Below are 23089 nucleotides of genomic sequence, written 5' to 3' on the forward strand. Positions count from 1 at the left end.
CAGCGGTAGAGTTGCAGCCTCACAGTGCTTGCAGCTCCGGAGACCCGGGTTCGATCCTGACTACGGGTGCTGTCTGTACGAAATTAGTACGTTCTCCCCGTGAACTGCGTGGGTTTTCTCTGAGATCTTTGGTTTCTTCCTACACTCTTAAGACATTGCAAGATTTGTAACAAGAGGAGTTGAGTATAGGAGCAAAGAGGTCCTTCTACAGTTGTACCGGGCCCTGGTGAGACTGCACCTGGAGTACTGTGTGCAGTTTTGGTCTCCAAATTTGAGGAAGGATATTCTTGCTATGGAGGACGTGCTGCGTAGGTTCACTAGGTTAATTCCCGGAATGGCGGGACTGTCGTATGTTGAAAGGCTGGAGCGATTGGGCTTGTATACACTGGAATTTAGAAGGATGAGGGGGGATCTTATTGAAACATATAAAATAATTAGGGGATTGGGCACATTAGAGGCAGGAAACATGTTCCCAATGTTGGGGGAGTCCAGAACAAGGGGCCACAGTTTAAGAATAAGGGGTAGGCCATTTAGAACGGAGATGAGGAAGAACTTTTTCAGTCAGAGAGTGGTGAAGGTGTGGAATTCTCTGCCTCAGAAGGCAGTGGAGGCCAGTTCGTTGGATGCTTTCAAGAGAGAGCTGGATAGAGCTCTTAAGGATAGCGGAGTGAGGGGGTATGGGGAGAAGGCAGGAACGGGGTACTGATTGAGAGTGATCAGCCATGATCGCATTGAATGGCGGTGCTGGCTCGAAGGGCTGAATGGCCTACTCCTGCACCTATTGTCTATTGATTGCCTTGGAGTACGTGTAAATTGTCCCCGGTGTGTGTAGGATTGTGTTAGTGTGCGGGGATCGCTGGTCGGTGCGGACTCGGTGGGCCGAAGGGCCTGTTTCAGCGCTGTATCTCTAAAACACAAAAACTAAAACCAGTCGGTGTTGAATCCAGAATTGAGAGAGTGCCAACGCAACCAGATACCATCAATGCTTTTGTTTTACTAATTACAGAACCGTCACCTTGTTGCTTCCATCCATGATCCAAAACCAATTACATACACCAGCCCATGTCGTGATTCACCAATGACCTCAGTAGCCCCCTCCCCCACACCTCCCCGCCCATGTAGATTGTGGTCTTCCTTTTGTCTCTTGGGTTGCCCTTGCCCGGTCAGCGCGCGCGTGGTGTTGTCCGGTTTCCGTCGCCTGCCGGGATTCCCGCTTTCGGAGGTTCCCCCGTCCCCCTCGCACTTGGTGGGATGGCATGGCGGGCACTCAGCCGGTTTTCTTCACCACGTGAATGAAGTAGCACGGGGAGTCTTGCCCGGGGCAGTAAGGCTTGAAGTCGCCGTACAGGGTGTGCTGGCATTTGCCCTGGAAAGCCCCCTTCAGCATCTCGGTGAAGGCATCCAGTTGGTGAGGGTAGTAGGAGAGGCGGAAGGTGCTGAGGGAGACAAGAGGGTGGGTGATGAGAACTGTGCAGCGCAGGATGCGAGCTGTAGATCAGTGCGGGCGTCAGGGGTTACGGGGAGAAGGCAGGAGAATGGGGTTAGGAGGGAGTGGCAGGTCAGCCATGATTGAACGGGGGAGTGGACTCTGTGGGCTGAATGGCCTAACTCTACTCCTGTCCCTTGTGACCTCATGACCTAATGCAGATGCGGGTTCAAACCGAAGACAGCCACGCCGACCAACATGTCCCATCTACACTACCTGCGTTTGGTCCATATCCCTCCAAACCTGTCCCATCCATGTACCTGTCTAACGGTTTAAACATTGTCTCAACCACCTCCTCTGGCAGCTCATTCCATACACCCCCCCCCCCCCCCTCTTTGTTTATAAAAATGTTACCCGTATTAAATCTCCCCCCCCCTCACTTTAAACCTATGTCCTCTGGTTCTCCATTCCCCTGCTCATATTGTACCACTGTGACTTCAGGGGATGTGACTTGAAGTGTCTTCTAAAGCACAGTGTTGGTGGAGGATAGTGGCACGGTGGCTCAGCGGTAGAGTTGCTGCCTCACAGCGTCAGAGACCCGGGTTCAATCCCGACTACGGGTGTTGTCTGTGTGGAGTTTGCAGGTTCTCCCTGTGACAGCGTGGGTTTTCTCTGGGTGCTCCGGTTTTCTCCCACATCCAGAGATGTGCAGGTTTGCAGGTTAATTGGTTTGGTATCAATGTAAACTGTCCCTGTTGTGTGTAGGATAGTGCTAGTGTGTGGGGACTCGGTGGGTCTTTGGAGTGCGGGAGGAAACCGAAGATCTCGGAGAAAACCCACGCAGGTCACGGGGTGAACGTACAAACTCCGTACAGACAGCACCCGTAGTCGGGATGGAACCCGGGTCTCCGGCGCTGCATTCGCTGTAAGGCAGCAACTCTACCGCTGAACCACCGTGTCGACCCTGTGTACATACCTTTGAGAACTACATACACTGTGCAGTGCCACCTTTGATCCAGGATTGCATCAGCTACCAGAGTCATCTGAATGTTGTTTGCCTTTTATAAAGCATATTTGCTTAGAGGTTCTAACCCTGTTCCTGTTCTAACTCAACAAAAAACAAAACAGCCCACAGCACAACTGAGAGTTTTGCGGGTTAGATGGATATCAGGTGAAGGCAAGGATCTGCAGGTGCTGGGAAGTTGTATGAATGAAATTTAACCTCAGCTGCCTCTCGTAAAACACCAGTCTCTAGTCTAGCCTCTTTAAATTGTCCCTAGTGTGTAGGATAGGACTAGTGCATGGGGTCATCGCTGGTTGTTACGGACTCGATGGGCCAAAGATTCCATGCTGTATCTTTAAAAAACTAAAAAAAGCTAGAGTCATACAGAAGTCTAATAGGATGTTGGGCATCACAGTGGCACAGCAGGTAGAGCAGCTGCCTCACAGCACCGGAGACCTGGGTTCAATCCCGACCTCGGGTGCTGTCTGTATGTGCAGAGTTTGCACCTACTCCCTGTGACCACGTGGGTTTCCTCCGGGTGTTCCGGTTTCCTCCCACATCCCAAAGATCTCTGGGTTTGTAGGTTAATTGGCCCTCTGTACAAATTGCCCAGAAGTGTAGGGAGAATGCCCTTGCACCACCGTGTCGCCCTTGTGTACACACCTTTAAGAACTACGTACACTCTGCAGTGCCACCTTTGATACAGGATTGCATCAGCTACCAGAGTCATCTGAATGGTGTTTGGCTTTTATAAAGCATATTTGTTTAGCGGTTCTAACCCTGTTGTTGTTCTAACTGAACAAAACAAAACAGCCCACAACACAACTAAGAGTTTTGCGGGTTGCTGGGTTGAAATAATCTGAAGAAGGGTCTCGACCCAAAACGTCACCCATTCCTTCTCTCCCGAGATGCTGCCTGACCTGCTGAGTTACTCCAGCACTTTGTGATACCTTCGATTTGTACCAGCATCTGCAGTTATTTCCCTACACTGAGATGGATATCAGGTGGATACAAGAATCTGCTGGGAAGTTGTATGAATGACATTTAACCTCAGCTGGATTCAGTAAACCACTGAAGGTTTGCAGCCAAATATGGAGAACCTATTGTGACGTTGAATCAGTCTGAAGTAGCAGCGTGGCACAGTGGCACAATGGTAGAACTGCTGCCTCACAGCGCCAGAGACCCGGGTTCCATCCTATCTGGACTACACTTCTTCCCACCCGGTACCCTGCAAAAAGTCTATCCCCTACTCCCAATTCCTCCGTCTACGCCGCATCTGCGCCCGGGATGAGGTGTTTCACACTAGGGCTTCCGAGATGTCCTCGTTCTTCAGAAAACGGGGCTTCCCCTCCTCCATTATAGATGAGGCTCTCACTAGGGTCTCTTCTACATCCCGCAGCTCCGCTCTTGCTCCCCCTCCCCCCACTCGCAACAAGGACAGAATCCCCCTCGTTCTCACCTTCCACCCCACCAGCCAGCGGATCCAACATATCATCCACCAACATTTCCGTCACCTACAACGGGACCCCACCACTGGCCATATCTTCCCATCCCCTCCCCTCTCTGTGTTCCGCAGAGACCGTTCCCTCCGTAACTCCCTGGTCCACTCGTCCCTTCCTACCCAAACCACCCCAACCCCGGGCACTTTCCCCTGCAACCGCACGAGATGCAACACCTGTCCCTTTACCTCCCCCCTCAACTCCATCCAAGGACCCAAACAGTCTTTCCAGGTGAGACAAAGGTTCTCCTGCACCTCCTCCAACCTCATCTATTGCATCCGCTGCTCTAGATGTCAACTTATTTACATCGGCGAAATCAAGCGCAGGCTCGGCGATCGCTTCGCTCAACACCTGCGCTCGGTCCGCATTAACCAAACTGATCTCCCGGTGGCCGAGCACTTCAACTCCCCCTCCCATTCCCAGTCTGACCTTTCTGTCATGGGCCTCCTCCAGTGCCATAGTGAGGCCCGTCGGAAGTTGGAGGAGAAGCACCTCATATTTTGCCTGGGCAGTTTGCAGCCCGGTGGTATGAACGTCGACTTCTCCAACTTTAGATAGCTCTTCTGTCCCTCCTTCCCAGATCTCCCTCTATCTTCCTGTCTCCACCCATATCCTTCCTTTGACCTGCCCCCCTGACATCAGTCTGAAGAAGGGTCTCGACCCGAAACGTCACCCATTCCTTCTCTCCCGAGATGCTGCCTGACCTGCTGAGTTACTCCAGCATTTTGTGAATAAATCGATTTGTACCAGCATCTGCAGTTATTTTCTTATACAATTTATATATGTTTCTCTAACTTAATTTATATATGTTTCTCTAACTTGATTCAAAGATACATTGGTTTACACCAATGCTATGTTATCCATTTTCTCATCCACTCCCTACGCACTAGGGGGCAATTTGCAGAAGGCCAGTTAACCTACAAACCCTGTGGGATGTGGGAGGAAACCAGAGCACTGGGAGGAAACCCACGTGGTCACGGGGAGAGCGTGTAAACTCCACACACGGCCAGCACCCGAGATCAGGATCAAACCCGGGTCTCTGGTGCTGTGAGGCAGCGGCTCCATATGTGCCATCCCTATTACTGATAGACAAATATAATACGTAGCGCTTTTTACTCTAGAGTTTAGTTTAATTTAGAGATACGGCGCGGAAACAGGCCCTTCGGTCCACCGGGTCCGCACCGACCAGCGATCCCCGCACACTAACACTATCCAACACACTCTAGGGACAATTGATATTTATACCAAGCCAATTAACCTACAAACCTGTACGTCTTTGGAGTGTGGGAGGAAACCGAAGATCTCGGAGAAATCCCACTTAGGTCACGGGGAGAACGTAAAAACTCCGTACAGACAGCACCCGTAGTCGGGATCGAACCAGGGTCTCTGGCACTGCAAGCGCTGTAAAGCAGCAACTCTACCGCTGAACCACCGTGTGTACATATCGCCCTTGTGTACATACCTTTAAGAACTACGCACACGGTGTAATGCCACCTTTGATACAGGATTGCATCAGCTACCAGAGTCATCTGAATGTTGTTTGCCTTTTATAAAGCATATTTGTTTAGCGATTCTAACCCTGTTCCTGTTCTAACTCAATAAAACAAAACAGCCCACAACTTGACTAAGAGTTTTGCGGGTTACTGGGTTGGAATAGAAGGATATCAGGTGTATACAAGGATCTGCAGATGCTGGGAAGTTGTATGAATAACATTTATCCTCAGCTGGCTTCAGTAAACCACTGAAGGTTTGCAGCCAAATATGGAGAACCTATTGTGACATTGAATCAGTCTGAACCAGCAGGGTGGCACAGCGGTAGAGTTGCTGCCTCAGAGACCCGGGTTTCATCCTGACTACGGGTGCTGTCTGCACGGAGTTTGTACGTTCTCCCCGTGACCGCGTGGGTTTTCTCCGGGTGTTCTGGTTTCCTCCCACACTCCAAAGACGTACAGGTTTGTAGGCTGATTGACTTTAGTGGAATTATAAATTGTCCTGACTGTCCAGGATAGCGATAGTGTATGGGAATCGTTGGTCGGCGCGGACTCAGTGGGCTGATGGGCCTGTATCTGCCCTGTATCTTTAAGATGTGCAGATTTGTAAGTTAATTGGCTTCTGTAAAATTGTCCGGTGTTCAGGATAGAACCAGTGTGTGCACATGATCTCTTGCTGGCATGGACTCGATGGGCCGAAGGGACTGTTTCCTCGCTGTATCTCTAAACTAAACTAAACCTGAAGAACGGTCCCGACCTGAAACGTCACCTATCCATGTTCTCCAGAGATGCAGCCTGACCCGCTGAGTTACTCCAGCACTCTTGTGAAACGTCACCCATCCATGTTCTCCAGAGATGCTGCCTGACCCGCTGAGTTACTCCAGCACTCTGTGAAACGTCACCCATCTATGTTCTCTAGAGATGCTGCCTGACCCGCTGAGTTACTCCAGCACTCTGTGAAACGTCACCCATCCATGTTCTCTAGAGATGCTGCCTGACCCGCTGAGTTACTCCAGCACTCTGTGTCTCATCATTGCCATTGAAGGCTGGATTTTACATGTTGTACAGTGGACCTGGAAGTAGGCAAATCCTATCGTGGGCATTTTCAATGAGAATACGTTCGTATCTTCAACCCCCAGATCCCAAGTTCTTCCCGTGACATTGATTTAATATCCTCGCCATTTTCTTGAGTCTCAATGGTTATCTTGTGCCTCAGTTCCCTTGCACAGTCCTACCTCACGTCAGGTTGCTGATCCACCTCATTGGGGACGTGCATCGTGTAGTCCAAGGTGACCATGTGCGGCTTGCTGTTGACGTAGAGCACAGAGGTGCAGATATCACGTGTCAGGTCACTCTGGAAGACAAAAGTTTGACGCAGGGTAGCAAGGAGCATCGCAGGAACAGGCTCTCCGGCCTACAATGTCCGTGCTGAACATAATGCCAAGGCCAACTCTTTATCTGCCAGCATGCGATCCACAAACCCAACATTCAATTTTCAATCAATTTTTATTTGTACAGCACATTTAAAAACAACCCACGTTGACCAAAGTGCTGTACATCTGATTAGGTACTAAGGAAAAAATGAAACATACAGTAGCACACAAACATAACAGCACATACAAAACAGTTCACAGCACCTCCTCAATGGGCCTCAAACGCTTGGGAGTAGAAATAGATTTTGAGCCTGGACTTAAAGGAGTCGATGGAGGGGGCAGTTCTGATGGGGAGAGGGATGCTGTTCCACAGTCTAGGAGCTGCAACCGCAAAAGCGCGGTCACCCCTGAGCTTAAGCCTAGACCGCGGGATAGTGAGTAGCCCCAAGTCGGCCGACCTGAGGGACCTGGAGTTAGAGAGGTGGGTTAGAAGATTTTTGATGTAGGAGGGGGAATGTCCATTTAGGGCTTTATATGTGAATAGGAGGAGCTTGAAGTTGATTCTGTACCGTACAGGGAGCCAGTGGAGAGAGGCCAGAATCGGGGTGATGTGGTCCCTTTTACGGGCACCCGTCAGGAGTCTCGCTGCGGCGTTTTGGACCAGTTGCAGGCGGGACAGGGATGATTGGCTGATCCCAGTGTATAGGGAGTTGCAGTAGTCTAGGCGGGAGGAAATGAAAGCGTGAATGATTTTTTCAGTGTCGTCGAATCGGAGGAAAGGTTTGATTTTAGCTATGGTACGAAGTTGGAAGAAGCTGGCTTTTACCACAGCATTGACTTGCTTGTCAAACTTTAATGCAGAGTCACATTCATAGTCATAGAGTCACACGGCGTGGAAACAGACCCTTCGGCCCACAATGTCCATGCTGAACATAATGCCAAGGCCAACTCTTTATCTGCCAGCACATGATCCACAAACCCAACATTCATAGAGTCACACAGCGTGGAAATGGGCCCTTTGGCTCAACTTGTCCCATCTACATGAGTCCCATCTGCCTGCATTTGGCCTTTTTTTTTTTTTTTAAATTTTCATTTCATTTGTATGGCGCTTTTCTGGAAACTCAAAGACGCTTTACAGAGTAAGTAAAACATAAAAATAAATAAATAAACGAACAGAAAAGGAAGGATAAGGAGAAGCGACGGTCAGTGGTTGAAGGCGGTGTTGAACAGGTGAGTCTTCAGTGATGTTTTGAATGTGGTGAGTGTGGAGGAGTCTCTGACGGTTTGGGGTAGTGAGTTCCAGAGGGTGGGAGCAGCGATGGAGAAAGCCCTGTCCCCCCAGGATCTGAGTTTGCTCCGGATGGGGGGGGGGACAGGAGGTTAGCAGCAGCAGAGCGGAGGGTGCGGGTTGGAGTGTGTCTGTGGAGGAGGTCAGTCAGGTAGGATGGGGCCAGGTTATGGAGGGCTTTGTAGGTCATGAGGAGGATTTTGTACTGGATTCTCTGGGGGATGGGGAGCCAGTGGAGCTTGTAGAGGACGGGGGTGATATGGTCACGGATCGGGGAGTGGGTGAGTAGACGGGCAGCGGAGTTCTGGATGTATTGGAGTTTATTGATGATTTTTGAGAGTGAACCGTAGAGGAGGCTGTTGCAGTAGTCCAGACGGGAGGTGATGAAGGCGTGGATGAGGGTTTCTGCCGCTGTGGAGGAGAGGGATGGACGGAGACGGGCGATGTTTTTGAGGTGGAAGAAGGCTGTCTTGGTGATGTGTTTAGTCTGTTTGTCGAAGGAGAGGGTTTGATCAAAGATGATGCCAAGATTCCGGATGCGAGGGGAGGTGGATACTGGGAGACCATCAATGTTGAGGGTGAAGTTGTGGGTGGATTTGGTGAGCGTTTTTGGTCCAATGATGATGATTTCGGATTTGAGGAAATTGGTTTGAAGCCAAGATTTTATTTCAGTGATGCAGTTTGTCAGGATAGAGTGTGTGGTGGTGAAGATTGACTTGGTGGAGATGAGGAGCTGGATATCATCGGCGAAGCAGTGGAATTGGAGACCATGACGGCCATGACCATGTCCCTCGAAACTTGTCATATCCATGTATTAGACAATAGACAATAGGTGCAGGAGGAGGCCATTCGGCCCTTCGAGCCAGCACCGCCATTCAATGTGATCATGGCTGATCATTCTCAATCAGTACCCCGTTCCTGCCTTCTCCCCATACCCCCTGCCTCCGCTATCCTTAAGATCTCTATCTAGCTCTCTCTTGAATGCATTCAGAGAATTGGCCTCCACTGCCTTCTGAGGCAGAGAATTCCACAGATTCACAACTCTCTGATTGAAAAAGTTTTTCCTCATCTCCGTTCTAAATGGCCTACCCCTTATTCTTAATCTGTGGCCCCTGGATCTGGACTCCCCCAACATTGGGAACATGTTTCCTGCCTCTAACGTGTCCAACCCCTTAATAATCTTATATGTTTCGATAAGATCTCCTCTCATCCTTCTAAATCGATAAGATCCCCTCTCATCCTTCTATTTGTCCAGGTGTTTCTTAAACGTTGTTATAGTGCATGCCTTATCTACCTTCTTCGGCAGGTTGTTCCATACACCCACCACCCATATCCTGCATATCATGTGCCTACCTAAAAGCCTCTTAAACACCACTAACGTACCTGTTTCCACCACCACCCGCTGCCAGCATGTTCCTGGCCCTCTTGACTCCTTGTGTAAAGAATTTGCCCCGGACATTTTAATAAAACTTTCCCCCTCTAACCTGAAAGCTATGCCCTCTAGTATTTGATATTTCCATGCTGGGGAAAATGTTCTTACTGTCTATCCTCGTTACACCTCTCATAATTTTATATTCTTTCTACCAACCTCAGGCTTTCCAGAGAAAACAATCTATGTCCATCCTCAAGTTTGCCACAGACGGCTGTGTAGGCTGTCATTGGGTATTTTGTAAAGAGAGATTGAAAGCTCCTTGATTGGTAAGGGCGTATGGTATGGATGGGCAGAATGGCCTAGTTCTGCTTCCATGGTCTTAAGATCTCCTCTTATAGCTAATACCATCTAATTCAGGCAGCATTTTAGTAAACCTCCTCTGCACTCTTTACAAATCTTTCACATTCATCTTGTAATGGGGTCATAAGTTCATAAGTGATAAGAGCAGAATTAGACCATTCGACCCATCAAGTCTACTCCGCCATTCTATCATGGCTGATCTATCTCACCCGCCTAACCCGATTCCCCTGCCTTCTGCCCATAACCCGACACCCATACTAATCAGAGGGTGACCAGACCAGCAATGGGCCTCTACTCAAGCACTGGGCCTCTACTCCAGCACTGGGACTCTACTCAAGCACTGGGCCTCTACTCAAGCACTGGGCCTCTATTCAGCACTGGACCTCTACTCAGCACTGTACCTCTACTCAAGCACTGGGCCTCTATTCAGCACTGGACCTCTACTCAGCACTGTACCTCTACTCAAGCACTGTACCTCTACTCAAGCACTGGACCTCTACTCAAGCACTGGACCTCTACTCAAGCACTGGGCCTCTACTCAAGCACTGGACCTCTACTCAAGCACTGGACCTCTACTCAAGCACTGGACCTCTACTCAAGCACTGGGCCTCTACTCAAGCACTGGGCCTCTACTCAAGCACTGGGCCTCTACTCAAGCACTGGGCCTCTACTCAAGCACTGGGCCACTACTCAAGCACTATGCCTCTACTCAAGCACTGGGCCTCTACTCAAGCACTGGGCCTCTACTCAAGCACTGGGCCTCTACTCAAGCACTGGGCCTCTAGTCAAGCAGTGGGCCTCAACTCAAGCAGTGGGCCTCAGCTCAGCACTGGGCCTGTACTCGCTGGAGTTTAGAAGGTTGAGGGGGGACCTCATTGAAACTTACAGAATAGTGAAAGGCATAGATAGAGTGGATGTGGAGAGGATGTTTCCACTGGTGGGAGAGTCTAGGACCAGAGGTCACAGCCTCAGAATTAAAGGGCGCTCTTTTAGAAAGGAGGTGAGGAGGAACCTTTAGTCAGAGGGTGGTTAATCCGTGGAACTCATTGCCACAGAGGGCTGAGGAGGCCAAGTCAGTGGATATTTTTAAGGCAGAGATGGACAAAGTCTTGATTAGCACAGGTGTCAAGGGTTATGGGGAGAAGGCAGGAGAATGGGGTTAGGGTGCAATCAGTCATGATTGAATGGCGGAGTAGACTCGATGGGCCGAATGGCTTAATTCTACTCCTGTAACCTGTGAAAGTGAACTGTACAGAATATTCCAAATGCGGCCTAACTAAAACCGTATAAGGCTGCATTGTGAATTCCTGACTCTTATCCTCAATGCCTCGACCGATGAAGGGAAGCACAGCATTTCTTCTTTACCATTCAATGTACTTGTGTTGCTACCCTTACGGGCATGGATCCCAAGATCCCTCTCCACATCAATGCCGTTAAAGTGGTGAACAGGCTCCGTCCTGGGGGCGGAGTTGGATTCGCGGGAGGTGGTCTTGGACGGGAGGATGCTCCTCGCACTGCTGAGCATCTTGGCCCTGTGGCGATCATCCTCCCCCTTCTGTCGTGGGGTAGACTGAGACTGAGACTGCCTCCCACCCCAATCTTTGCACATCCCCAATCCTTTCCACTCATCACTTCAATTTCGTAGATCTTGTGTTTTATGACTGTTGGCAGATCAATTTCCCTCCTGGGAATTCCGTCCGTCCTTCTGCAGTTGTACAGGGCCTTGGTGAGACCACATCTGGAGTATTGTGTACAGTTTTGGTCTCCTAATTTGAGGAAGGACGTCCTTGCTATTGAGGCAATGCAGCATAGGTTCACGTGATTGATCCCTGGGATGGCGGGACTGTCATACAAGGAAAGATTGAAAAGACTAGGCTTGTATTCACTGGAGTTTAGAAGGATGAGAGGGAATCTTATAGAGACATATAAAATTATGAAAAGGACTGGACAAGCTAGTTGCAGGAAAAAAATTCCCAATGTTGGGGGAGTCCAGAACCAGGAGCCACGGTCTTAGAATAAAGGGGAGGCCATTTAAAACTGAGGTGAGAAGAAACTTTTTCACCCAGAGAGCTGTGAATTTGTGGAATTCTCTGCCACAGAGGGCAGTGGGGGCCAAATCACTGGATGGATTTAAGAGAGAGTTAGATAGAGCTCTCGGGGCTAGTGGAATCAAGGGATATGGGGAGAAGGCAGGCACGGGTTTCTGATTGTGGATGATCAGCCATGATCACAATGAATGGCAGTGCTGGCTCGAAGGGCCGAATGGCCTCCTCCTGCACCTATTTTCTATGTCTCTATGTTTCTATGGGATATATAAAGTTCTATCGTATCGTATTAGAAACATCGAAAATAGGTGCAGGAGTAGGCCATTCGGCCCTTCGAGCCTGCACCGCCATTCAATTTGATCAAGGCTGATCATCCAACTCAGTATCCTGTACCTGCCTTCTCTCCATACCCCCTGATCCCTTTAGCCACAAGTGCCACATCTAACTCCCTCTTAAATATAGCCAATGAACTGGCCTCAACTGTCCTTCAGAAGAATTTTGCCATGTAAAAGCGATGAAAGGTAAGAGATTTTTTATTTGTACGTAGCTGGAACAGAACGGTACATCACAGGAACAAGTACTTCTGCCCACAAGTGTCTGTGTCGAACATGATGCCAAGACCAACTAATTTGTCTGCTCGTATCCCATATTCTTCCATTCCCTGCACATCCATGTGCCTATCCAAAAGTCTCTTACACGCCACTATCATATCAACCTCCACCACCACCCTTGGCAGCACGTTCCATAGGGCTCTAGTTTAGTTTAGTTTAGAGATACAGCACGGAAACAGGCCCTTCGGCCCACCGAGTCCTCACCGACCAGCGATCACCCCGTACACCAACACTATTCTGCACACACTCAGGACAATTTCCAATTATACCAAGCCAAATACCCGACAAACCTGCACGTCTTTGGAAACCGGAGATCCCGGAGAAAACCCACGCGGGTGACGGGGAGAACGTGCAAACTCTGTACAGACAGCGCCCGTAGTCGGGAACGAACCCGACTCTCTGACGATGTAAGGCAGCAACTCTACCGCTGCGCCACCGTACCACCCCTCGAGAATGGAGGAAGATTGGATCGTGATGGTCAATGGGAAGCTGGTAGAGAAGACTGTACAAAGGGCTGGGTAGAGTGGGACAAAGGGAATGCCCTTTCGTCGGCACGGACATCGTGGGCCGAAGGGCCTGTTCCTGTGCTGAGCTGTTCTATGTGTGATAGTACAGTACAGACTCGCTGGGTCCAATGGTGTCCCTCTATGATGAGACAATGCTTCCTAAAATTGATGTTAATGGTACGCTACGTATATAAGTCTTTCTTTCAAAGCCTTTGTGTCTAGGACTGGATGTTCCCATTTCTTAATGAGCAAAAGAAAATTGAGGATGCAATGCATATGGGAGATGTTTAGCTTCGTTTAGTTTAGTGATACAGAGCGTAAACAAGCCCTGCGGCCCACCGAGTCCTCGACGATTAACGATCACCCCGCACACTAGCACTATCCTACACCCTAGCGACCATTTACAATTTTTATCGAAGCCAATTAACCTACAAAGCTGTACGTCTTTGGAGCGTGGGAGGGAGGAAACTCTGGCGCGCCCGGAGTAAACCAACGTGGGAGAACGTACAAACTCCGTACAGACAATCACCCGTAGCCAGAATCGAACCCGGGACTCTGGCGCTGTGAGCCAGCGACTCTGCCGCTGCGCCACCGTGAGGTGCAGGGAATTTCTTTTGCACAGTTAGTGGTGGGGGCCTGGGAGGCGCTGCCAGGGGTGATGGTGGAGGCAGATACGATAGTGGCGTTGAAGAGGTTTTCAGATAGGCGCATGGATATGCAGGGATTGGAGGGATGTGGATCATGTGCAGGCAGAGGAGGTTAGTTTAACTACAGCATCCCGTTCAACACAGACATTGTGGGTCAAAGCACCTGTTCCTGTGCTGTACTGTTTCATGTCTCATATGACATTTCCATAATAAAACACGGAGCAGAACAAGGGTCGATTTAAAAATTCTTCAGACAGTCAGAACCTTTTTCCCCAGGGTGCAATTGTCAAAGGGCCCAGCTCTAAGGTGTGAGGGGCAAAGTTTACAGGAGATGAAGGAATTAGAAGTAACACTAGCAAGTTTGCAGATGACACAAAGCTGGGTGGCAGTGTGAACTCCAAAGAGGATGTTAGGAGGTTGCAGGGTGACCTGGACAGGTTGAGTGATTGGGCAGATGCATGGCAGATGCAGTATAATATAGATAAATGCGAGGTTATCCACTTTGACGGCAAAAACAAGGAGGCAGAATATAATCTCAATGGAGTTAGGTTAGGTAAGGGGTAGGTACAGCGAGACCTGGGTGTCCTTATACAGCAGTCACTGAACGTTGGCGTGCAGGTACAGCAGGCAGTGAAGAAAGCTAATGGAATGTTGGCCTTCATAACGAGAGGATTTCAGTATACGAGTAAAGAGGTTCTTCTGCAGTCGTATATGGCCCTGGTAAGACCACATCTGGAGTATTGTGTACAGTTTTGGTCTCCTAATTTGAGGAAGGACATCCTTGTAATTGAGGCAGTGCAGCGTAGGTTCAGGAGATTGATCCCTGGGATGGTGGGACTGTCATATGAGGAAAGATTGAAAAGACTAGGCTTGTATTCACTGGAGTTTAGAAGGATGAGAGCGGATCTTATAGAGATGTATAAAATTATAAAAGGACTGGACAAGCTAGATGTAGGAAAAAATTTCCCAATGTTGGGGGAGTCCAGAACCAGGGGCCACAGTTTAAGAATAAAGGGGAGGCTATTTAAAACTGAGGTGAGAAGGAACTTTTTCACCCAGAGAGTTGTGAAATTGTGGAATTCTCTGCCACAGAGGGCAGTTGGAGGCCAATTCACTGGATGGATTTAAGAGAGAGTTGGATAGAGCTCTCGGGGCTAGTGGAATTTAGGGATATGGGGAGAAGGCAGGCAGGGGTTATTGATTGTGGACGATCAACCATGATCACAATGAATGGTGGTGCTGGCTCGAAGGGCCGAATGGCCTCCTCCTGCACCCATTTTCTATGTTTCTATGTTTCTATATTAACTGCAACATGACCTTCCAACTTCTATACTTAATACTCTAACTGATGATGGGCAATGGGCCAAAAGCCTTGTTGACCATCTCATCTACTTGCGACTCCACCTTCAAGGAACCATGCCCCTGCACTCCTTTTGGGTGTTAGTGTGGGTACCAAATTGTGTTGGAAACTCAAAATATACAAATGCAGAGAAGCTTTGAAGATACATCAAGAGGCACTTGGCACAGCATGGAATCCCAATGGGGTACAATACCTTGTAGTAAATATTCTTGCCCTTTGGAACTTGGCCTGTATTCAGGATGGCGTCATTGTTCCGATGGTCAATGATTAATATTCCACCCGGTTTCACCATGCTGCCGATGTTACACAACGCCAACTTCTGTTCACTGTGGTCTCCTGCAACGGTCCAAGGAAATAAGAACGATACCAAATTGTCACCGAAGATAGACGCAAAATGATGGAGTAACTCAGCGGGACAGGCAGCCATCTCTGGAGAGAAGGAATGGGTGACGTTTCGGGTTGAGAAAGACTGGATAGACTCGGCTTGTACTCGCTGGAATTTAGAAGATTGAGGGGGGATCTTATAGAAACTTACAAAATTCTTAAGGGGTTGGACAGGCTAGATGCAGGAAGATTGTTCCCCATGTTGGGGAAGTCAAGAACAAGGCGTCACAGTTTAAGGAGAAGGGGGAAGTCTTTTAGGACTGAGATGAGAACGTTTTTTTTCACACAGAGAGTGGTGAATCTGTGGAATTCTCTGCCACAGAAGGTAGTTGAGGCCAGTTCATTGGCTATATTTAAGAGGGAGTTAGATGTGGCCCTTGTGGCTAAAGGGATCAGGGGGTATGGAGAGAAGGCAGGTACGGGATACTGAATTGGATGATCAGCCATGATCATATTGAATGGCGGTGCGTACAGGCTCGAAGGGCCGAATGGCCTACTCCTGCACCTATTTTCTATGTTTCTATGAGTCCCTTCTTTTCCATCCTGCACCGACTTGTCATCTCTGGGTCACCTTTAGTTGGGTTTAATTTAGAGATACAGTGCAGATACAGGCCCTTCGGCCCACCAGGTCCGTGCCGACCAGCGATCCCCGCACACTAGCACTATCTTACACGCACTAGGGACACTTTAGTTTTTACCAAAGCCAATTAACCTACAAACCTGTACGTTTGTGGAATGTTGGAGGATACCGGAGCTTCCTGGAGAAATCACACGCATGTTCATTTAAAAATGTATATTGTGAGTTCTATTGCTTATTGGTATGACTGTACGGCAAATGAAATTCCTCGTATGTTGCAAAACCTACTTGGCTAATAAAGTATGATTATGATTATGATTATTATGATACATGTTCTCCAGGGATGCTGCCTGACCTGCTGAGTTACTCCAGCACTTTTTGTCCTTTTTAAAAACTGCCTGCACGTGATCGATATCTCTCCATTCCTGGCATATCCACGTGCCTATCTAAAAGCCTCTTAAAGGCCACCATCGTATCTGCCTCCACCACCACCCTTGGCAGTTCCAGACACACACCACACTCTGTAAAAAACAAATCGCCTTCGCACGTCTCCTTTAAACTTTATCCTCTTATGGCGAGTCCGGAAACTTGTTCTTTGTTGAAGAAGTTTATTGCGACAGCAATATTCGATTACAAAGGTTTCTTAACAAGATAACGGACAACCATCAAAACTCACTGTCTTCTTCGAAGACGTCTCCGAACTAACTCTTTTTGGGCGCCAAAAGCGCACATGACAACGCTGTCCAATCAGCGATGTCGCTCTCTGGACCAATCCCTACGGTCGCGCCCACACGTGACCTTGCTGGCCAATCTGAGGGTTTGACGACCAGGACCACTCTCTGTGGTCGCTACATGACCCCCCCAGAACCCGAGGTACGGAACCTAGCAGGGAGCCGGATTTCGCGACCAGAACGAGTAAGGAGAGGGGCAGCCTGAACCACAGGAGCCGGGGGTTCCGGACTTGGTGGAACAGCCGGAGCGGGGGGTCCTGGACTGATCGGAACTGCCGGAGGCCGGCCTCTCCTAAGTGGTTGGCCAACCAGGACTGGTTGGTCCGGATCCAAGTGTGCAGGTTTAAGCCTGGACACCGAGACGAGCTCACTCCTGCCACCCACGTCTAAGGTGAAGGTAACCGTCCCCTTACGCAAAACCCGGAACGGCCCTTCATAGACCCTCTGCAACGGGGCACGATGGGCATCCTTACGCAAAAATACAAACTCACAGTCCTTCAGGGAAGGCGGTTCGTGGACCGTGGGACACCCATGACGTGAAGTCGGAACTGGGGCCAGGGAACCCACCCGTGCCCGGAGCGATGCTAACGCTGATGGGACTGGAGGCAGCTGGTCGGAGGGGTCCGGAAGCAAATCTCCGGGTACTCTAAGTGGCGAGCCATATACTAGCTCCGCGGACGACGCACCGAGATCTTGCTTAGGAGCAGTCCGGATGCCCAGAAGGACATAGGGGAGTTGGTCTACCCAGTCCGGGCCTTCTAGCCTCGCACTGAGGGCCGCCTTGAGTTGACGGTGGAACCTCTCTACAAGCCCATTTGCCTGGGGGTGGTATGCAGTAGTGTGTTGTAACCTGGAACCGTACAGCTCTGCTAGCGTGGCCCAGAGGGACGAAGTGAACTGCGGCCCCCTGTCGGTGGTAATAACCGCCGGAACTCCGAAACGTGCTACCCAATGGAGGGCCAAAGTCCTGGCACAAGAGGCTGCAGACATATCGGACAATGGGAAAGCCTCTGGCCACCGGGTGAACCGATCCACCACCGTGAGGAGATGGGTGTAGCCCCGGGAGGAAGGCAAGGGCCCGACTAAATCCACGTGAATGTGGAAAAAACGGACCGCTGGGACCTCAAACTCCTGTACGGGTGGCTGGACATGGCGTTGGACTTTAGCGGTCTGGCAGGGAACGCAGGAACGGGCCCAACCAGCTATCTGTTTACGCAGGCCATGCCAGACAAACCGAGCGGCTACTAACGCAGAGGTGGAGCGGATGGACGGGTGCGCCAGTCCGTGAATGGCATCGAAAACCCGGCGCTGAAGGGAGGGCGGCACTACCGGCCTGGGACGGGAAAGGGAAACATCACACCAGACTTTTGTGCCTTCCGACCCGCAGGCTACCTGAGCCAACTTCAACCCCGAAGTGGTGGACTGGTATGCCGAGGCGGTATCCGCCAGAAGCTGTGCCTCCGCAAGCTCCTGGGGATCCACCTCGCAGTCCACCGCTGAAATGGGGGAACAAGCAGGCCTAGACAGGGCGTCAGCAACGGCATTAAGCTTACCCGCGACATGACGGACATCGGTGGTAAATTCGGAGATGGCAGTCAGGTGCCGCTGCTGGCGGGCCGACCATGGGTCAGACAATTTGAAAAATGCAAATGTTAATGGCTTGTGGTCCGTAAAGGCCACAAATGGGCGGCCCTCGAGGAAATACCTGAAATGACGAACAGCTAAATAGAGAGCCAGAAGCTCTCGGTCAAATGCGCTATACTTCAGCTCAGCCGAACTCAGTTGCCGGCTGAAAAACGCTAAAGGCTGCCAACGGCCACCGACCTGCTGCTCCAGAACCCCACCCACCGCCACGTCAGAGGCGTCAACCGTCAGGGCCGTGGGGGCGGAGGGGCTTGGGTGGACCAACATGGTGGCGTCTGCCAAAGCTGCCATAGCTGCTGTAAAAGCCGACTCTGCGGCCGGGGACCATATCAACTCTACCGGTTTACCCGCAAGGCACTGGAAGAGCGGGCGCAGGACTCGCGCCGCTGCCGGAACGAACCGATGGTAGAAGTTAACCATGCCTACGAACTCCTGCAGCCCTTTCACTGTGGTGGGCCTGGGAAATGCCCGGATAGCCTCCACCTTCTCGGGCAAAGGGGTGGCGCCGGCAGGGGTGATTCTGTGTCCTAAAAAATCGAGAGAAGGGAGGCCGAATTGACACCTGGAGGGTTGGATAATGAGCCCGTGGTCTTGGAGCCGCTGGAATACAGTCCGCAAGTGGACCTGGTGTTCCTGCACTGAGGGGCTGGTGACCAGGATGTCGTCTAAATAAATAAACACAAAGGGTAAACCCCGACCCACACGGTCCATCAGTCGCTGGAAAGCCTGTGCCGCGTTCTTTAAACCGAAAGGCATGCGCAACCATTCAAACAACCCGAACGGAGTGATCGTGGCAGTTGTTGGTATGTCCTCTGGCCGCACAGGAATCTGGTGGTATCCTCGTACCAAATCGATTTTAGAGAACACCACCGCCCCTTCCAGCCCAGACGAAAAGTCCTGTAGGTGCGGTATGGGGTAGCGATCAGCCGTGGTGACAGCATTGAGACGCCGATAATCGCCACATGGTCTCCACCCCCCAGATGCCTTGGAGACCATATGCAACGGCGAGGCCCACGGGCTGTCGGACTGACGGACAATGCCCATTTCCTACATCTTCCTAAATTCCGCCCGCGCCACCACCAGTTTGTCGGGCGGTAGTCTCCGGGCCCGAGCGAAAACGGGAGGGTCCTCGGTGCGGATGTGGTGGACCACGCCATGCTTGGCCGAAGGCGTGTCAAAACGTTGGAGTAGCAGCTCTGGAAACTCCGCCAGGACCTCAGCATACGAGTCAGGGGCCGCGACGACGGCCTGGACAGTAGGGCTGGGCGGGGAGGCGATTGTCGGAGCGACGGGCTCCTCGCTGGCAGAGGGTCGGAGGTCGTTACCGCGGACATCGGGGACCAGTGAAAAGGCCCAGAGAAAATCTGCGCCTAGGATCGCTTGTCTGACGTCCGCTATAATGAATGGCCATTCGTACGTGCGGTGGCCTAAAACAAGGGACATCTTCCGCGTACCGAACGTGCGGATGGGGCTGCCATTAACCGCGATGAGGGTAGGACCTGTCTTACCCGATCTGGTCTCAAGGTCGGTCGGCGGCACTATACTGACAATGGCTCCCGTGTCCACCAAAAATTCTGTGTCCGTGAATCGATCTCGGACGTAGAGGCGTCGGTTCTGGCCAATCGCAACTGCCCCTATGTACGATCGGCCGAGGCATTTCCCGCGAAAGTACAAGGTGATCGGCAGTTGCGGGATTCTCTCCCCCATCGTAGATGATAATAGCACCAGCCGCGCTTGTGCGGATCCTTTTGGCGGGCTTTTGGAGGACTGGCGGGAGACGCGGCGCCATCTTGATGTCGCTGTGGCGTGGTCACTGGTGTCGAGACCTTGTTGATCGAACCGCTTCCTTTCGATTTGACCGCCATGAGCGCATCAGCTTTTTCTGCATATGTCTCGAGGTCCTTAAAAGAACAATCCGTGAGCAGAAGTCTGACATCTTCGGGAAGCTTCTCTCGGAATGCCTGCTCGAACATGAGGCAATCCGTGTGTTCACCTGCTAGCATTAGCATCTCAGCCATGAGAACGGACGGCAGCCGATCTCCGAGATCCGGTAGGTGCAGAAGTTTTTTAGCTCGGTCATGCCTATGGAACCCGAAGGTTCGTAGTAACAATGCCTTCATGGCCTCGTACTTGCTTTCCGCAGGAGGATTGACGATGAACCGCATCACGCGTGTGGTCGTCTCCGGCGATAGAGCGCTGACGAGGTAGTAGTATTTCGTCGCGTCTGTCGATATGTTTCTTAAATGAAACTGGGCTTCGGTGTGGACAAACCAAGATTGTGGTTGATGTGTCCAAAACGACGGAAGGTGGACGCTTACTGCGCTTAACTCCGGTGTGCCAGGCGCAGCAGTGAACAACGGGGCGTCGTGTTCGCTCATGGTCGGTGATCGTCCAGATCACGTCGGGGTCACCAATATGGCGAGTCCGGAAACTTGTTCTTTGTTGAAGAAGTTTATTGCGACAGCAATATTTGATTACAAAGGTTTCTTAACAAGATAACGGACAACCATCAAAACTCACTGTCTTCTTCGAAGACGTCTCCGAACTAACTCTTTTCGGGCACCAAAAGCGCACATGACAACGCTGTCCAATCAGCGATGTCGCTCTCTGGACCAATCCCTACGGTCGCGCCCACACGTGACCTTGCTGGCCAATCTGAGGGTTCGACGACCAGGACCACTCTCTGTGGTCGCTACACTCTCGCATTAAAGGTAGGTTCTCTAGTCTTTTGACATTTCATCCTGGGGGGGAGAGGGGGGGAGGGTGGGGGGAGGGGGGGAGGGTTCCAACTACATTCCTTGGCAACGCAAGGATAAACGAGGGCAGAGGGAATTTTACCTTTAAAGTCCGGCAGATGTGCGAATGAATTTCCCAAACAGATCACGGCATCAAAACCTTCGCCAGGCTTGGGGATGTCCCTGGGTAATGTCAACCAGTTGGCCTCTTCGATGACTGTGAAGGAGAAGCAGGTTGGGGAGTGAGTTAAATGAGCAGTGACCGTTGGAGTCTAATGACCTGCTGTGACGGACATTCACTTTCTACGCCAAAGGCTTGTTCACTTCGTAGGCCCGAATTTTAGTTTAGATTAGTTTAGAGATACAACGCCCAAAACGGGCCCTTCGGCCCACCGGGTCCGCGCCGACCAGCGATCCCCGCACATTAACACTATCCTGCACCCACTAGGGACAATTCTTACATTTACCAAGCCAATTAACCTACAAACCTGCACGTCTTTGGAGTGCGGGAGGAATCCGAAGATCTCAGAGAAAACTCACACCAGGGAGAGATTACAAACTCCGTACAGACAGTGCCCGTAGTCGGGATTGAACCCGGGTCTCCGGCGCTGCATTCGCTGTAAGGCAGCAACTCTACCGCTGCATCGCCGTGCCGAACGTATAGAAAAATGCTTTTTGCTCAACTCCACTTTTTAGCACAGCAACTGTCCACGGTTCAGGATGTTTGTCGGTCGCTAAGTTGACGATCTAGTCAGTACACAATATGCTCACCTTGGTGTAATCAAAGAAACAATGGTTCCAAGGTTGGCCTAACAAACACTTCATCCTTCTCATAGTGTCATAGAGTCATAGAGTGATAAAGTGTGGAAACACACCCTTCGGCCCAACTTGCCCACACCGGCCAACATGTCCCATCTACACTAGTCCCACCTGCCCACGTTTGGTCCATATCCCTCCAAACCTGTCCTATCCGTGTACCTAGGGTTGACAACTATCTCACTCCCAAATAAGGGACAAGGTGATGTCACCACCCCACGCTCCACATGACCTCACCCAGCCAGTGGCCACGTGCTCCCAATACTTCAATGGCGGCCGCCCGGGCCAGCGATCCCCACACATTAACACTACCCTACACACATTAAGGACAATTCACTGTATGTCTTTGGAGAGTGGGAGGAAACCGAAGATCTTGGAGAAAGCCCACGCAGGTTACGAGGAGAACATACAAACTCCGTATAGACAGCACCTATAGTCAGGATTGAACCCTGAACCCGGGTCTCTGGCGCTTTTAGGTAGTAGCTCCACTGCTGCGCCACCGTGCCACCCTGAGATTGAGAGATACGGCATGCAAACAGGCCATTTTGCCCATTGAGTCCACACCGACCATCGATTACCCGTTCACACTAGTTCTATGTTATCCCACAGGGGCAATTTACAGAGGGCCAATTAACCTACAAATCCGCACGTCTTTGAGACGTGGGAGGAAACCGCAGCACCCGGAGGAAACCCATGGGAGAACGTGCAGACTCCGCACAGACAGCACCCGAGGTCACGATCGAACCCGGGGTCTCTGGCGCTGTGACAGAAGGAGTGGACTGTGCGCTCTGTGTCCATCGGGGATCATCTCCTCCCTGCCCCTTCTCCGGCAAGATATTCACCCCATTTATCAAACGCCTCTTCCTTCCGTCGGTTCCATCGCTCTTTTAGGGCGTATTTCAGCATTTTGTCACTGGCGTCTGCACTCACTACGGAGAAGCCTTCCTCCAGCAGCATTATGGAGTCCACTCTGTGGAGGTAAGCGACAGGGGGATTAGAGAGAGCTCTACTCACTGTGGCATCAGTGGGTCAATGGTTCAATGATTCAAAGGTTCAAGGGGTCAATGGTTCAGAGGTTCAAGGGTTCAAAGATTCAATGGTTCAAAGATTCAATGGTTCAATTCAAAGGTTCAGTGGTTCAAAGGTTCAGTGGTTCAAAGGTTAAATGGTTCAAAGGTTAAATGGTTCAAAAGTTCAAAGGTTCAATTCAAAGGTTCAATGG

General features: G+C 50.7%; 1 protein-coding gene across 1 annotated transcript; it reads right to left on the minus strand.

Annotated features, from left to right (window-relative positions):
• Positions 1-960: 960 nt before the first annotated feature.
• Positions 961-22862, minus strand: gnmt (glycine N-methyltransferase). The gene is made up of 5 exons (XM_078398765.1): positions 22710-22862; positions 21155-21268; positions 15174-15316; positions 6654-6772; positions 961-1436 (listed from the first exon to the last, which is right to left on the minus strand). The coding sequence occupies exons 1-5, from the start codon at positions 22822-22824 to the stop codon at positions 1268-1270; spliced, it is 660 nt and encodes a 219-aa protein (XP_078254891.1). The 5' UTR covers positions 22825-22862; the 3' UTR covers positions 961-1267.
• Positions 22863-23089: the final 227 nt, after the last annotated feature.

The sequence above is a fragment of the Rhinoraja longicauda genome, chromosome 5, assembly GCF_053455715.1.
Source record: "Rhinoraja longicauda isolate Sanriku21f chromosome 5, sRhiLon1.1, whole genome shotgun sequence".
In the NCBI taxonomy this organism is placed as follows: Eukaryota; Metazoa; Chordata; class Chondrichthyes; order Rajiformes; family Arhynchobatidae; genus Rhinoraja; species Rhinoraja longicauda.

Coding starts and splice junctions, on each gene's coding strand:
- gnmt (XM_078398765.1), bottom strand. CDS start 22,824: ATGCTGCTGGAGGAAGGCTTCTCCGTAGTGAGTGCAGACGCCAGTGAC. Junction 21,269..22,709: donor AGAGGCGTTTGATAAATGGG/GTGAATATCTTG, acceptor TCTCCTTCACAG/TCATCGAAGAGGCCAACTGG. Junction 15,317..21,154: donor ACATCTGCCGGACTTTAAAG/GTAAAATTCCCT, acceptor GGACCGTTGCAG/GAGACCACAGTGAACAGAAG.